Source organism: Podarcis bocagei (assembly GCF_964188305.1).
Source record: "Podarcis bocagei genome assembly, chromosome: 12".
Classification (NCBI taxonomy): Eukaryota; Metazoa; Chordata; class Lepidosauria; order Squamata; family Lacertidae; genus Podarcis; species Podarcis bocagei.
The window spans coordinates 40,061,995-40,076,574 of NC_138137.1; the positions used below are offsets into that span (position 1 = coordinate 40,061,995).

At 51.7% G+C, this 14,580-nt stretch overlaps 1 protein-coding gene across 1 annotated transcript in view; it reads left to right on the forward strand.

The window, feature by feature from the left end:
- The first annotated feature begins 5,168 nt into the window (after nt 1-5,168).
- Nucleotides 5,169-14,580, forward strand: part of GPR158 (G protein-coupled receptor 158) — a 128,748-nt gene continuing 119,336 nt past the window's right edge. The window contains exon 1 of the mRNA XM_081163148.1: nt 5,169-6,302. Coding sequence (XP_081019274.1) covers nt 5,413-6,302 — 890 coding nt within the window. The 5' untranslated portion in view covers nt 5,169-5,412. The remainder of the gene's footprint in view (nt 6,303-14,580) is intronic.

Sequence of the window (14,580 nt, forward strand, 5' to 3'; positions counted from 1 at the left end):
GTGGGTAGGGCTTGCACCAGAGGGTTTGCTAAGCACTCAAGCAGCTCTTCGGTCTTCACAAGGAAAGTGATAAGAGAATTGCAGATTTGGAAGGGACCACGGAGGCTATCCAGTCCAACCCCCTGTAATGCGGGGACCTTTCACCCAACATGAGGCTTGGACCCATGCCCCTGAGATTAAGAGCCTCATGCTCTACCAACGGAGCTATTACTAGTCTTTCCCAACCAGAAGACCTCTGGGCTCCCAGTGTTACTTGAGCTTAGGGCCCTTAGTTCCTTATTTTCTGAGGGTGGCCGAGGAAGAGGCATAAATAAGCACCGTTTGTCAGTTCACATAGCACAGCAGTTAAGCATTTGTCACAGGCCCACCCAACATGCTATTTGGGCTCCTTCACAGAGGTGCACCTCTGGGTTCCTAAAAACAAGATGGAGCCTACACCTTTGTTTTTCTCTGCAACCCAAATGCTACAAAATAGCACACACATTTTCAGGTCCTCCTGAGCTCTTAAAGCAAGGGGAGGGGGCAGGAACAAAACATTGGCTGGTGGTGAAGCCAGATGCAGACATAAGGACAGAAGAAGACCCTGCTGGGTCAGGCCAATGGCCCATGTAGTTCTGCATCCTGTTCTCACAACCAACCAGATGTCTGTGGAAAACCACAAGCAGGAGCCCACAAGCACTCTCCCCTTCTGTGGTTTCTGGCAACTGGTATTCAGAAACATTACTGCCTCCAAGTTGCTTAACCACCAGCCGCTTTTCTGCCTTTTACTGCATTAAGCAATGTCTAGCATCTACTATGTTCTGGTCCACTAGCATGTATTGACTGTCTTGTGAAGGTAAGCATTTATCTTTCATAGAAGTCCTGATGATGAATGGCAGCTGCGTAATAGCAGAGCTTGATCCTCTCTTCTTTGTCCTTGGTGCATGCATGTCTTTGAAAACCTTGCTATGTGTTCTATTACAGAGGGGAAATATTATTCCCTTAAGTTGATCCTTCACTCCCCCCCCCCCGGAAGTTCTTTCGTTGTTTACTGCTTAATAAAAATGAAATGTGCTGGAGCCCATAGCTGCCGCTGTTGCCCTTTGAGTCATCTTAGGTTGGGAATGAAAGACATCTCATTTGGGATGATAGCCAATGTTAAAGAATCAGTGAAAGATTAGTGTTGACCAATTGTTTGAGTCACCTAGCTCAGTGCAGTGGTACCTCGGGTTACATACGCTTCAGGTTACAGACTCCGCTAACCTAGAAATAGTACCTCGGGTTAAGAAATTTGCTTCAGGATGAGAACAGAAATTGTGCTCCAGCGGCGCGGCAGCAGCAGGAGGCCCCATTAGCTAAAGTGGTGCTTCAGGCTAAGAACAGTTTCAGGTTAAGAATGGACCACCAGAACGAATTAAGTACTTAACCTGAGGTACCACTGTAGAAGAAATTAACACATCAGTTAGCTTCATGACTATTTTTGTCTGGTTTCTTGCTTTAGGTGGATGTTCCCTTTGTGATGATGGTAAAGGTAAAAAGGTAAAGGACTCCTGGTAAAGGGGACCCCTGACCATTAGGTCTAGTCGTGACTGACTCTGGGGTTGCGGCGCTCATCTCACTTTATTGGCCGAGGGAGCTGGCATACAGCTTCCGGGTCATGTGGCCAGCATGACTAAGCTGCTTCTGACGAACCAGAGCAGCTGACAGAAACACCGTTTACCTTCCCGCCAGAGCGTTACCTATTTATCTACTTGCACTTTGATGTGCTTTTGAACTGCTAGGTTGGCAGGAGCAGGGACCGAGCAATGGGAGCTCACCCCACTGTGGGGATTTCAACTGCCGACCTTCTGATTGGCAAGTCCTAGGCTCTGTAGTTTAACCCAAAGCACCACCCGCGTCACTCTCCTGGATGGTTAAGTCCAGTTGAATTTGACTATGGGGTTGTGGCAGTCATCTCGCTTTCAAACCGAGGGAGCTGGCGTTTGTCCAAAGACAGCTTTCCAGGTCATGTGGCCAGCATGACTAAACCACTTCTGGCGCAACGGAACACCGTGACGGAAGCCAGAGAACACAGAAAAGCTGTTTACCTTCCCACTGCAGCGGCACCTATTTATCTACTTGCACCGGCGTTCTTTTGAACTGCTAGGTTGGCAGAAGCTGGGACAGAGCACTGGGAGCTCACCCTATCACGTGGATTTGAACTGCCAACCCTTATGTTCAGCAAGCCCAAGAGGCTTGGTGGTTGATGGATAGCTTTGTAAGCCATGTTCATCCCTTGAAGCAGAAAGATGGGGGGGGGGGGGAATCCAGCTCAGACAAAAGGAAAGACATCTTCCCACAGTGCAGAGTTAAACTATGGAACTCACCACTGCAAGTTGCCACAGTGGTTGCAAATCGGGAGCATCTTCTAGTATAAATACAGTGGTACCTTGGGTTACATATGCTTCAGGTTACATATGCTTCAGGTTACATATGCTTCAGGTTACAGACTCCGCTAACCCAGAAACAGTGCTTCAGGTTAAGAACTTTGCTTCAGGATGACAACAGAAATCGTGCTCCGGTGGTGCGGCAGCAGCAGGAGGCCCCATTAGCTAAAGTGGTGCTTCAGGTTAAGAACAGTTTCAGGTTAAGAACGGACCTCCAGAACGAATTAAGTCCTTAACCTGAGGTACCACTGTATTGGTGAATTTGTGCATATTGCTACTCCTATTGAGCATCTAAACAACCTCATTCACTTTCACTTTTGTTGACACCAGCATCCAATTCACAAGAATTTCTGATTTTGAGAATTTCATGGGAGGGACAATAAATGGAATTTTCAGTGTTGTTGTGCTCATGTCCTGCTTGCGGACTTCCCAGGGGCACCTGTTTCACCACCATGGGAATAGGATGCTGGACTAGCAGGGCCTTTAGTCTGATCTAGCAGTGGAGAGGTTAACTGGAAAAGTCCCTGTGCTTTGCAGGAAAGCATCACAAATAGAGAGTACCAAAAATGTTACATTGCTGGGATTCCCCCCCCCCCCTTCATGGAAGTATTATTTGTTGCTATTCCCCAGTACAGAGTTAACGATTATTATTTCAACACTGAATGATGTATCAGTTAGATGCCATTATGGAAGAAGTAGATGCTAATTTAGATGGTAAGTAATTAAGGCAGTGTCCTTCCACTTTTGCTCTCTGCAGGCTGCATATGGAATGACAGTCCAATGTTTGCATGGAAATAAGCTGCTCTTTCCTAAATCACACAGAGTAATGACATGGTAAATGGGGTTCAGTTTCATGTGGGTTGCTCAGGGACTTGGTTCAGGGAAATATCTGGAAAGCTTGCCTGAGCACTCAAGGTTGCTTCCCAAAAACCTGTTTCCTAAGCATTCATTCCAATTTAATTGTGGAGAGGTTAGACAACAGTGAGTCAAAGCAAGTGTTATCACAAATGTTTCAGTGCATTTTCTGGACACTTTCCTTATCACAAAAAGTCTGATCTTTTGAGGGAAGCGAGTTGGTTGTGCAAATCCTCCCCCGTTAACCTGAATTTGTAACCTGAGTCTACTTGTGTGTGATGGAATCCCACCTGAAAATGGAGAGAGTCTGGAAGTGCTTTTAGTTGTCTCTAGTCATGACTGGCAAGTCACTTTATGATGTCAGAGCAAGTAAGCCAATAGCAGCAGAAGGCCCATTAAGAATCTGCACAGCCAAGAGGCATTGCGACATTAGAGAGCAGATCAGTCTTCAAGACAGACTAGACAGAGACGGTGATTGTAGAAGTGGCAAGCAATTTCACTCACACTCATTGTCGCTTAGCCACGATATGACTCTTTGGCTTATACTGCACTATCAGCACAGTTATATTTACCAGCCAATTAAACAAATGCTAGTCCATTTTTTCTAGGTGCCATCCATTGAAAAATGTGTATTGGTCTCAATGAGCCAGACCAAGATCACTGGTACTACTGCTGCCCTCCGATAATCTTCGTAGCATCACATGCTATCAAACAAAGGCTATAACTGAACACTGTTTGGTTGTTTTATTTCAATCATCAACAATGGGACATAAAAGTATGCATAACTGCACCTTGGATCAAGGCCAAAACACATAATAATGATTATAATGCATAACCACAATCATTACAGGAGACATCAAATATTGATTCTATGAAGAGATGTAGATAGATAGATATAATTGCTATGGTCTTCAGAGTTTAACAAAAAGACTGCAAATTTGCTTCAAACCTTGTGAAGCTTTGTGAAGTGGATTTCCAGTGAATCTGCTGCTCGCCCAAGGATATTTCCACTGTGATGTGGAAATCTCCCATGTACTTACAAACACACCCACATTTCCATGCATCCCAACGAAAAGCCAGGAAAACCTAGGATTCTTCCCTGGCGCTGAGCACATTTTCTCCTCTGCTATTCCTGTCTTCCCGCCTCCCAGCTCAGCTTTTAAGATCTTTCCGAGAGAAGTTTTAAAAACTTCAGCCAGTAGGTGTCTCCATTTCCCTGATCTCCGATCATCTCCGCCTAGTTTCGTTATTAATCCATTCATTAATACCATTAAATATATATACAGTATATATAAAGATACCGAACCTAATATCCCTTCGGGGTAGGCATTCACACCCCGCCCTGCCCTCCAGGCCTCTCTTATCACCTTTAAACAAGTTCAAGGATAAGCAATGCATCCCAGCCGATCTGGGCTGCCTCCCTCCCCGCCGCTGGGCCCGACCCGAGGAGGCGGCGGAGGGTCCCTGCAAAGGCGGCCTCTGCAGGCGCCCGGCGGGCCCGCCTCTCCCGGGGAGCGCCCGCGCTCTGCACCCCCCCCAACCTCCCCGCCGGCGCCCTGCCCACCGCCAGGCAACCTGGAGATTGACGCGCGACGCGGCCACCCGGAGCTGCGAAGGCGTCCTGAGCGCACCTATGAGAAGGGCCGCATCCCAAAGGGGGCTGGCCGTGGGAGCAGCAGTCGGGAGAGCGCAGCCGCCTCCTTCAGGCAGGCAGGCGGGGCTGCTGCTGCTGCTGCTGCGGAGCCGGGGAAGCCGAGCGCCCCAGTCGGCGGGCGCCTGCCGGAGGGGAAGCATCTCCCGGCCCCTCCCTGCTGCGCGTCTCTCCCTCGCCCCGCCTCCCGCTCGCCGGGCGCCTCGGGCGGGGATGGCAGCCGCGCGGACCGAGCGCGGGATGGAGGCGCCGCGGCGGCCGCACCTGGAGGAGGACGCCGCCTCGTAGGCAGCGCTGCCCGGATCCCGCCCTGCCTGCCAGCGCTGCCAGCGCCGGACGGGGGAAGAAGGCAAACGTAAGCAGGCTAACTATAGCATCTCCCCGGAGCCGGGAGGGAGGCAACCTGGGCGAGAGGCGGGCAGCCTGCGCCATTCCCGGCCGAGGAGCGGCGTCGCTACAGGTGACTCGGGTTCTCCACAGCATCCCACCCCCCGCTCGGACATGGGGCTGCCTTGGCGTCTCCTCCTCGCGCTCCTGCTCTTGGCTCACCTGGGCTCGGCCGCCGAGGGCAGCCCGGGGCAGGCGGCGCCTGGCAAAGGGAAAGCGGCCAGAGAGAAGCAGGCGCCTTACCCCAGCGCCAAGAGCGCGGCGGCTCCTCCCTGGAGCGGTTCCCCGGAGAAGATCCCCGTCTTGGCCCAGAGGCTGTCCCCGGAGGTGCCCGCCAAGGTGGCCTCGTTCCTCCGCACGGGCGACCCTCGGGAGCTGAGGCACGCCAACTGCTCCGGGAGGTACGAGCTGGCTCCCCCCTGGGCCGGGAAGTCCCGCCTGGCCGCCTCGCCCCCGTCGCTGCACGGCGCCCTCGACACGCTCCTGCATGCCACCAACTTGCTCAACACCATCCTGCAGAGCAACCGGAGCCGCGAGCAGAACTTGCAGGAGGACCTGGAGTGGTACCAGATCCTCATCAAGAGCCTGCTGGAAGGGGACCCCAACATCTCCCGGGCGGCCATCACCTTCAACCTGGAGCCCTGGTCCTCCGCCCCGCAGGTCTTCCTCCAGGCCATCCGGCAGGACAGCCACATCTTCCTGCAGGACTTGTCTTCCGGGGCTCACCACCTGGCCAACGCCTCCAGCGAGACCGAGTGGTTCCACGCCTGGAAGCGCAAGGGGAGGCCCCACCAGCACCGCAAGGGCTTGAGTCCTCCCGGTGCCAAGGCTTTGGAGGGCAGCCTGAAGAGGAGGGATGGGCACCCGGTGGCCTCCGAGAGGAGCCACATCAAGTGGTCCTCCCCCTACCTGGAGTGTGAGAATGGGAATTACAAGCCGGCCTGGCTGGTCACTCTCTCTGCAGCTTTTTATGGGCTTCAGCCGAACCTCCTTCCTGAATTCAGGTAGGAGATCTGAAGTTTGACGAGTCTCTTGGTTCTTTTTTTGTAGCAAAATGTCAACAAGGGATTCTTTGCTTTTAAGAAGCCAAAGCTTTGTGAGTGAGGAGTGAGAATATGCTTGCATAGAACATTGGAATCCCTCTAGCTCCTTGCACAGGCTTCCCAAATAATATTAGTTAAGCCCTTTAACTTCAGCGCAGTCTGGGAAGTTAGTCTCCACACTGAATTCAGTGGGGTTTCCTCCCATGTAAGTCTGCATGAGATTGCAGCTTTTTGTTTTGTTTTGCATCCTCTAAAACTGGAATGCTGTTCTCCAACCTGATAGGAAAGTTAGAGAGGTTTTATTTTTATTTAAAAGAGAGAAAGGTATTTGTAGCATGAGTAGGGCCATAGGAACATCTGTTTGCAGCCCAGTCCTATGTGCATTTATTCAGAAGTAAGTCCCTCTGTGTTCAGGCACCCTTATTTCCAATTTCATAGCACCAGTACCTTAATATAAAGCAGCAGCTGCAAGTAGGAAACCCTTATGAGAAGGGTTTTTTTCTTTTTCAAAACCATCTGGGTTGAGATTAGCATGCCTCCTCTAAAAGGAGGCAAAAATTCTGTGAAAAGGTTTCCTTTAGCCATTTGACTTGAGAGCGAAAGTGTGTTGGGGGGGGGGAGAGGGAATCACATTCATGAGGAGCTGGATTGCCCCTTGTGAAAACTTCTAGCTCCAGTGAGAATGCAAAGTACCGTATTTTTCGCTCTATAACACACACCCAACCATAACACGCACATAGTTTTTAGAGGAGGAAAATCCGTAGGCATGCCACCCGTAGGCATTCCCTCCATAACACGCACAGACATTTCCCCTTACTTTCTAGGAGGAAAAAAGTGAGTGTTATGGTGCAAAAAATACGGTAGTTTGGTACTGTTGCTAGGATCAACAGAACACCGTGACTTTGTTCCAGCTAAAGTAAGTTATGCCTATGATCTAAAGCAATGGGGGTTTTAAATTAATCTGAACTCGTTTACACAACTGGTTTCAATGGGACAGACAGTGCAAACCTGCACAGGTTTACTCGAAAGCCAGCCCTGCTGTGTTGAGTGGCAGTTGCATCTATTAAGTGTGTTTGGAACTTCAGCCTCCTTTGGGGCTAACTTCTGCAGGATTGGGCCCTATTAAATACTTTGGTCAATATAGCCCCCCCCCCCATTCCCAGTTATTGTCACCTTACTTAATCTGGGGTGGGGGGTGTCTTAACAGTTGCAGATCTCTTTCAGCATTAGTGTGTATGTGCATAATAAAAATAGTTTCTGGTACCCACCACATTATAGCAGTAGAGCAATAGAACCAGAGGCAGAGTGGCGAATGATGGATTCAGCTGTAGTAGTTACAGATCATGCACAGTTATCATTATGTACACAGCAGTGCTAATGATAGACCTTTTCCAGTCCGAGGAGTATGTGCACATCACACATTTAAAGCCCATCTCCCCTCCCCAAAGAATCCTGGGGATCCTCCACAGGTAGTTTACCCTTCAGAGAGCTGTAGTTCCTAAGCACCCTTAAACAAACTTCAGTTCTCAAGATTTTTTTTGCAGGAAAATGTACTATTCATCATATTCCAAAGCCTCAGACTGCTGAGACAGTTCAGCTATGGGAAGTAACTTGCTGCTCTTGGTATATGAATGGGAGAATTTGGACTAGAAGTGTTATCCTTTTGTTTGTTCTTGAGCTGGGATCTGGCAACCCTGGTTCTCCATCCGTTTCGGGTCCATTCCTTGTTCCTTCGTCCACATTTCTGTCTGCTTGTTGGTCCAGTGCTTTTCAGGCTCTCCTGCTAGATGAGTGTTTCAGTTGCACAGTGTCTGGTTGAGCCAAGTAACAGTTACTTTGAGAAAATGTGTGCAGTTTCCTTTGGTTACCAAAGCAGGTGTCTGGGTTGATTTTTTGGGGGGGAGGCAGGGTACTGATTGATTCCTGCTTTCTGCCACTTCTGATTTGAGAAGGAGCTTGTAAGCCCAGAGAACCTAACAGAGAAAGATTTGCTTAAATAATTTATTGTTGGCAGCATTAACACACACACACACACACACACACACAATGCAACTCAAGGCCAATTCAAATGATGGTTTCCTGCATTTTTACTTTGAGAACTATTGAAACGAATACTATTCTTTTTTAAAAAAGGCTGAAGGTGGACTTTTCAAATTGCTGTGCATTGTTAGACTGAATTGTCATTTTTAAAAAATGTAGGAGAAGCACATTACAAAATCAAGTGCTTCCTGATGGATGTCCAAGAACTAAATATTTTTTATTAAGGTCTGCTGTCAAGCTTTGGTGGTACGGTATCATAGCCACCCTGGGATCCACCCTTGGTTTTCTGTCTGCCTTTGGTAGTAGTGTTGTGGAATTCCTTTTGTAAAGCAACCTTTTGAAAATGAATAAATAAGACTGGTGACTATAACTCTGATGACACTGACAGGCCATTGGACTCTCTAAGGGGGTATGGTTCCAACACTTTAAACAATGGCTACATGTGCTAGCCTTTCTCCCTTGTCCATTGAGGCTGCTCTTTGCCTGTCTCCCTCTAATCTGGGTTAACCCACATCTCCCTCTAGCTACTAAATTCCCTTTTGGTTGACTCCCCAAGTGAACTAGGGACTCCCTTGGCTTATTCCACTGAGGTTCCTGTCTGGTTATGCAATTGGCTGGTGGGAATCTGGGATTGCCAGAGTACTTGACTAACCTCTGAGCTTCCAAGTTGGATTAGAAAGGAAATAAGCCCAGCTGTAAAGCTGATGTGTGTGTGTGTGTGTGTGAGAGAGAGAGAGAGAGAGAGAGAGAGAGGTGTGTGTGTGTGTGTGTGAGTGGAGGGGTGTTTGCTTGAGTTTTTCCAGACCATCAGAAGTCAACTGGGTCAGTCTCAATGGTAACAAAGGAATAGGTTTCCAAGAAACTGGCTGCAGCTCTTTAAAATCCTTTCCAATAAGTCCTACCTTTATTCACACAAGAATACTCTGCTTGGAGCATGCACTATTGCAGTTCATGTTAGCTTTTCTCTGTGCTGTGAAGCATCATGTTTCATTATCTAAAGTTAAAACTAACTTGTAAGAAAATTGCTCCTGGTCAATGGGGCGACACTGTTGCAGAATTTAATGATATTATTAGATGCCATCCAGCCTAACCCTGGACAGAAAAGGGCCCAGGTCTTGGTTACAGGTGATACTTACCACATAAAATGTCCAGTAGAGGTCATCATGGTAGCAGTTAAACTATACTTTCCTACCTACAAAGACTAATGCTGGTCATTGCACACTGTCAGGGGTTCAGGAGCAGAGGCAAGGGCAAGGGAGGAAACAGAGAGCGAGGGGGAGGAGGCAGAAGAAAAGATGAGTGATGACGACGACCCGAGATCTCCGAGTCTTTCCAGTGAATCAGAAGATTCACAGAAAGGAGCACCAGTGGTCAGGGCAAGGGGGGAGCCTAGGGGGACACCCCAGGAAGATAGAGCCAGAGGGGACTCAGAGGAGAGCAGTTGGAAATCGGGACCAGCGTCACAGCCAGAGAGCAGGGAAGAGGAGGAGCGCCAGAGATCAAGCGCTGGCAGCTCGCAACAGGGGGGAGGGCACGAGTCAGGAGTGGCCACACCTCCATCGGGGAGCGAAGAAACGGTCAGACGGAAAGTGGAAGGTTGGGCGCGCGCGCCAAATTCAAATGCACAGGAAAGTGACGCAGTAGGCAGCCAGGAAAGGGAGCCAGGTCCTAAAGCCCGGCGCAAGGAGACAGGGAGTTCCGGGGGGTCGGCGTCAAAAGAATCCCGGAAGGAAGAGACCCCGGGGGGCAGAGGGACCCAGAGGAGAGCAGTCAGGCGGAAAAGGTGGAGCAGGGCTAGGTTATTAAGTTGGTGCACAAGGGGCGGAGACTCAGACGGAGCTTCGCCGATCTAGCCATTAGACGTAGAGTTGCACGCAGCAGCTTGGGAATGGAAACTGTAACTCAATAAAGACTTTTACTTAATGACCGCTGGCTAGCGTGATCCTCTGTGAGCTAGGATCTTGAAGCAGCTCTGACAGTAAGCTCCGTCTCATAAAATTGTGGGCATCTACAGCCTCGAGGAGAGGAGAGAAGCAGGTGCCTACTAGCTAGCTCACGAACGGCAGACAACATGACGGCTGAGCAGCAGATAGAGGAACTCAGAAAAGCAGTGTCACAACTGAATGCCGAGGCTCTCGCATCCAGGAAGAGAGAGGAGGAGGCAGCTGCCGCCTGCAGGGATCTCCAGGTCAGGTTGGACATGCTTACGAAGCACGGGCAACTGACACCCAGACAGGAGGGAATTGGGTTGGCGAGACGAACAGGCGGTCTGGTCTCTCACTTCGATGGGAACCTGCAGCAGTACCCCAACTTTAGAGCAGATGTAATGTGCGCACTGGAACTGCTGAAAAAAGACTTTAGAGATGAGCAAGAGAAAGTGGGGTTCATCATGTCCCATTTGCATGGGGAAGCTAAAGCATGGCTGCGCAATTTGTGGAGGGATAAGGATCCGGCGCTCCAAAATGCGGATGCCTTTATTAAAGCGATGGATGGGTGTTTCTTATCAAGCATTGACGTGGATCTTGCTCGGCAGCAGATACATGGACTGAAACAAGGGAGGGCCAGCGTAAGGCAGTATCATGCCCGCTTTTTCGCTTTGGTCAGTGCTCTGGAATGGGACAGGGATTCGGCTCCTGTAAGAGACCTGTTTTGGGAGGGATTGCACGGCTCTGTTAAAGATGAAATTGCGAGGGGGGAGAGACCCCGGACCACGCAGGAGATCGTTCAGAGGGCGCTAGCCGTGGGGGTGCGGCTGGAAGAACGTCCGTGGAGCAGGGACGAGGGGCGTGGAGGGCGCGAACCAGCCAGGGGCTCCTCCTTCCTTCCCAGAGAAGCAGCGCGTGCGCAATCCACGCCTCCGCCAGGAGGAGGAGTGGAACCTATGGAGGTTGGAAGTGCAAGGGCTCAATCAGCAGCCAGAGCCCTAGCACCGACAACAGTGAAAGCGAAGCCTCCTAGAGGGAACAGGAAGTGTTACATCTGCGAGGATCCAGGGCATATGGCGAAAGAGTGTCCCCGGAGGCTCCACAAGCACACTGCAGCCTCAGCAATGGTAACTGCAGCAACGCAACAAGGAGGACCACAGCAGGGAAACGACGATGTCTGGCTGGAGGAAGAGGCAATGGGGCCCAGCCAGACGTGTCAGTGAAGAAGTCCCCGGAGATTTCACAGCCCATGGACCCCCTCCCGCCCAAACCAGTAGTGAGGCTCACCGCATCGCTCCAGCTGCCCAATGGAATCACCATGGACGTGCCGCTCACCATTGACTCGGGAAGCAATGCGGACTTTATAGGGCAAGACTTTGTCGACCGGCACGCTATACAGTTGCTGCCGGCCACGCTGCCCCTGCAGGTGGTCACGGTGGATGGCAGGGAGCTGCTAGGGGGGCAAGTGGTGAAGCAGATGCCACCAATGGTGATGCGCCTTGGGAATCACAAGGAAATCATCAGCTTCAACGTCACTCAACTATCGGACACGCCCATTGTATTGGGCATGAGTTGGCTGGACAAGCACAGCCCAACGCTGGCTTGGTACCAGAGGCAGCTGACCTTCGGCTCTTCCTTTTGTGCTGAACACTGCATCGTCCCCCGGCAGGAAGGAGAGGAAGAGGAGACACAGCTGCTGCTAGGCACGCTGCAAGCGATTCCCCACAAGTACGCAGAATTTTTGGAGGTTTTCTGCGAGAAGGAGGCAGACAGGCTACCCCCCCACAGACCATATGACTGCAAAATTGACCTGCTGCCGGGGGCGGCGCTGCCTAAAGGGAAGCTGTATTCCATGTCTGAGGACGAACTGCAGGAACTCAAAGAGTTCATAGATCATAATTTGGAGTGCGGTTTCATCCGGGAGTCCAAGGCAGCGGGGGGCAGTCCTGTATTCTTTGTTAAGAAGCGGGACACGCCCCAAAAAAGACTTGTGGTGGACTATCGCATCTTAAACAGTGTGACCAAGCCATCGGACTTCCCCATGCCCCGAATCGACGACCTCCTCGCAAAGGTACGGAAGGGCAGCGTGTTCACCAAGTTAGACCTGCGAGGGGCGTACAACCTCATTCGCATGCGGGAAGGGGATGAGTGGAAGACAGCCATGTTCACGCCGCTGGGCACCTACGAATATAGAGTTATGCCTTTTGGATTGCAAAATGGCTCCCACGTTTTTCAAGCGTTCATGCATCACGTGTTGGCGGGGCTCCTCTACAAGACGTGCGTCTGTTTCTTAGATGACATCCTGATCTTTTCGGAATCGCAGCAGGAGCATGACAGACACGTCAAAGAAGTGCTAAGCAGGCTACAGCAGCATAGGCTCTACGCCAAGCTGGAGAAGTGCCAATTCGACGTGACGGAGGTGGATTTTCTGGGCTACAAGTTGTCTGACAAGGGGCTCGCCATGGACAGCGCCAAGGTTCGAGCGGTGTTGGACTGGAAGAGCCCACGCAACCGGAAGGAGGTCCAACGGTTTGTCGGCTTCGCGAACTTCTATCGCAAGTTTATCAAAGGCTTCGCTATGCAGACAGCGGCCATCACGGACACGCTTAGCTCAAAAAAAAAGTTCATCTGGACAGCGCAGGCGGAGCAGTCCTTTCAGGCACTCAAGCGTCTCTTCGCGTCGGAAGAGCAGCTGCTGCATGTCGACCCCAGCAGGCCGATGAGGGTGGAGACAGACGCCTCGGACAGAGCCGTGGGAGCAGTCCTGCTGCAGAAAGACCCGCAGGGGGTTTGGCGGCCGGGAGCGTTTTACTCCAGGAAGCTCAGCAAGTCCGAACAGAACTACACCATCTGGGACAGGGAGTTGCTGGCCATTCATGCAGCATTCAAAGCATGGAGGCACTTCCTGATCGGCGCCAAGCACACGGTGCAGGTCTGCACGGACCACAAGAATCTGGAGCACTGGCGCACGGCACAGTTCCTGAACCAAAGGCAGATACGTTGGGCTGAGTTCTTTGCGAACTTTAACTTCCGAATAGAGTATGTCCCGGGGGACACCAACATCATGGCGGACGCTCTCTCTCGTAAGCCACAATATCTGGAGGACGCCACGCCAGCGGCCGCCATGCACATCTTCGCACCAACAGTGTGGGCGTGCGCTGCGGCCACAGTGGACCTGGAGGCGGTGCGGCGAGCGTTGCAGGATGACTCCTTCGCGCAAGCGAAGATGGCAGAGGTGCACAGGGGCACGGCAGCGACCGACGAGTTCCAGCTGCGAGATGGATTGCTCATCCGTAAAGGAGCCATCTACGTGCCGGGAGACGAACTTCGCGCAAGGTACTGCAGCAGCTGCACGACGCGCCCACTGCCGGGCACTTTGGCAAGGAGAAGACGGTGGAATTAGTCGCCAGGGACTTCTGGTGGCCCGGAATGAGAGGGGAGGTCGTGGACTACGTGGCGAGGTGTGACACCTGCCAGAGGGCCAAACCGGTGCACAAACCACCGGCCGGACTGTTGGAACCGCTGCAAACTCCGGTCGAACCATGGGAGAGGGTGGCCCTGGACTTTGTCACGGATCTGCCCAGCTCGAGGGGCAAGACGGCCGTGCTGGTGGTGGTGGACTTGTTCTCCAAGATGGCACATTTCATTCCGTGTGCCAAGGTGGCCACGGCGGAGCAAACCGCCAAACTGTTCATAGACCACGTGTTCAAGGTTCACGGTCTGCCACGGTCTATTCTGTCCGACCGGGGGCGACAGTTCATCTCGAATTTCTGGCAGAAGCTGATGGGCTTCCTGAACGTCAAGATCAACCTGGCGTCGGCGAGACACCCGCAGACCAACGGGCAGGCGGAGCGGGTCAATGCCATCATGCAGCAGTACCTGAGATGTTATGCGAATCAACAGCCTGCGACGTGGGTGGATTACCTGCCGCTCGCCGAGTTTGCCTACAACAACACGAAGCACGTGTCCACGGGGGTCACGCCGTTCTTCGCTAACAACGGGAGGCACCCCAGAACCTTCCCGGGCCTGGAAAGGATGGGGGAGGGGGAGCCGCAGACAGCAGATGCGTTCGCGTCGGAGTTGCAGGAGGTCCACGATCAGCTGCGGCGACACCTGGAGCTGGCCAAACATGCATACAAGGTGCAAGCGGACAAACACAGAAGGGTTGGCGAAGAGATCCATGTGGGAGACTGGGTCTGGTTAGCAGCCCACGCAGTGCCGGCCAGGTCGTTGGCCAAGAAGAAGCTGGGGCATAAGCAACTGGGGCCCTACCA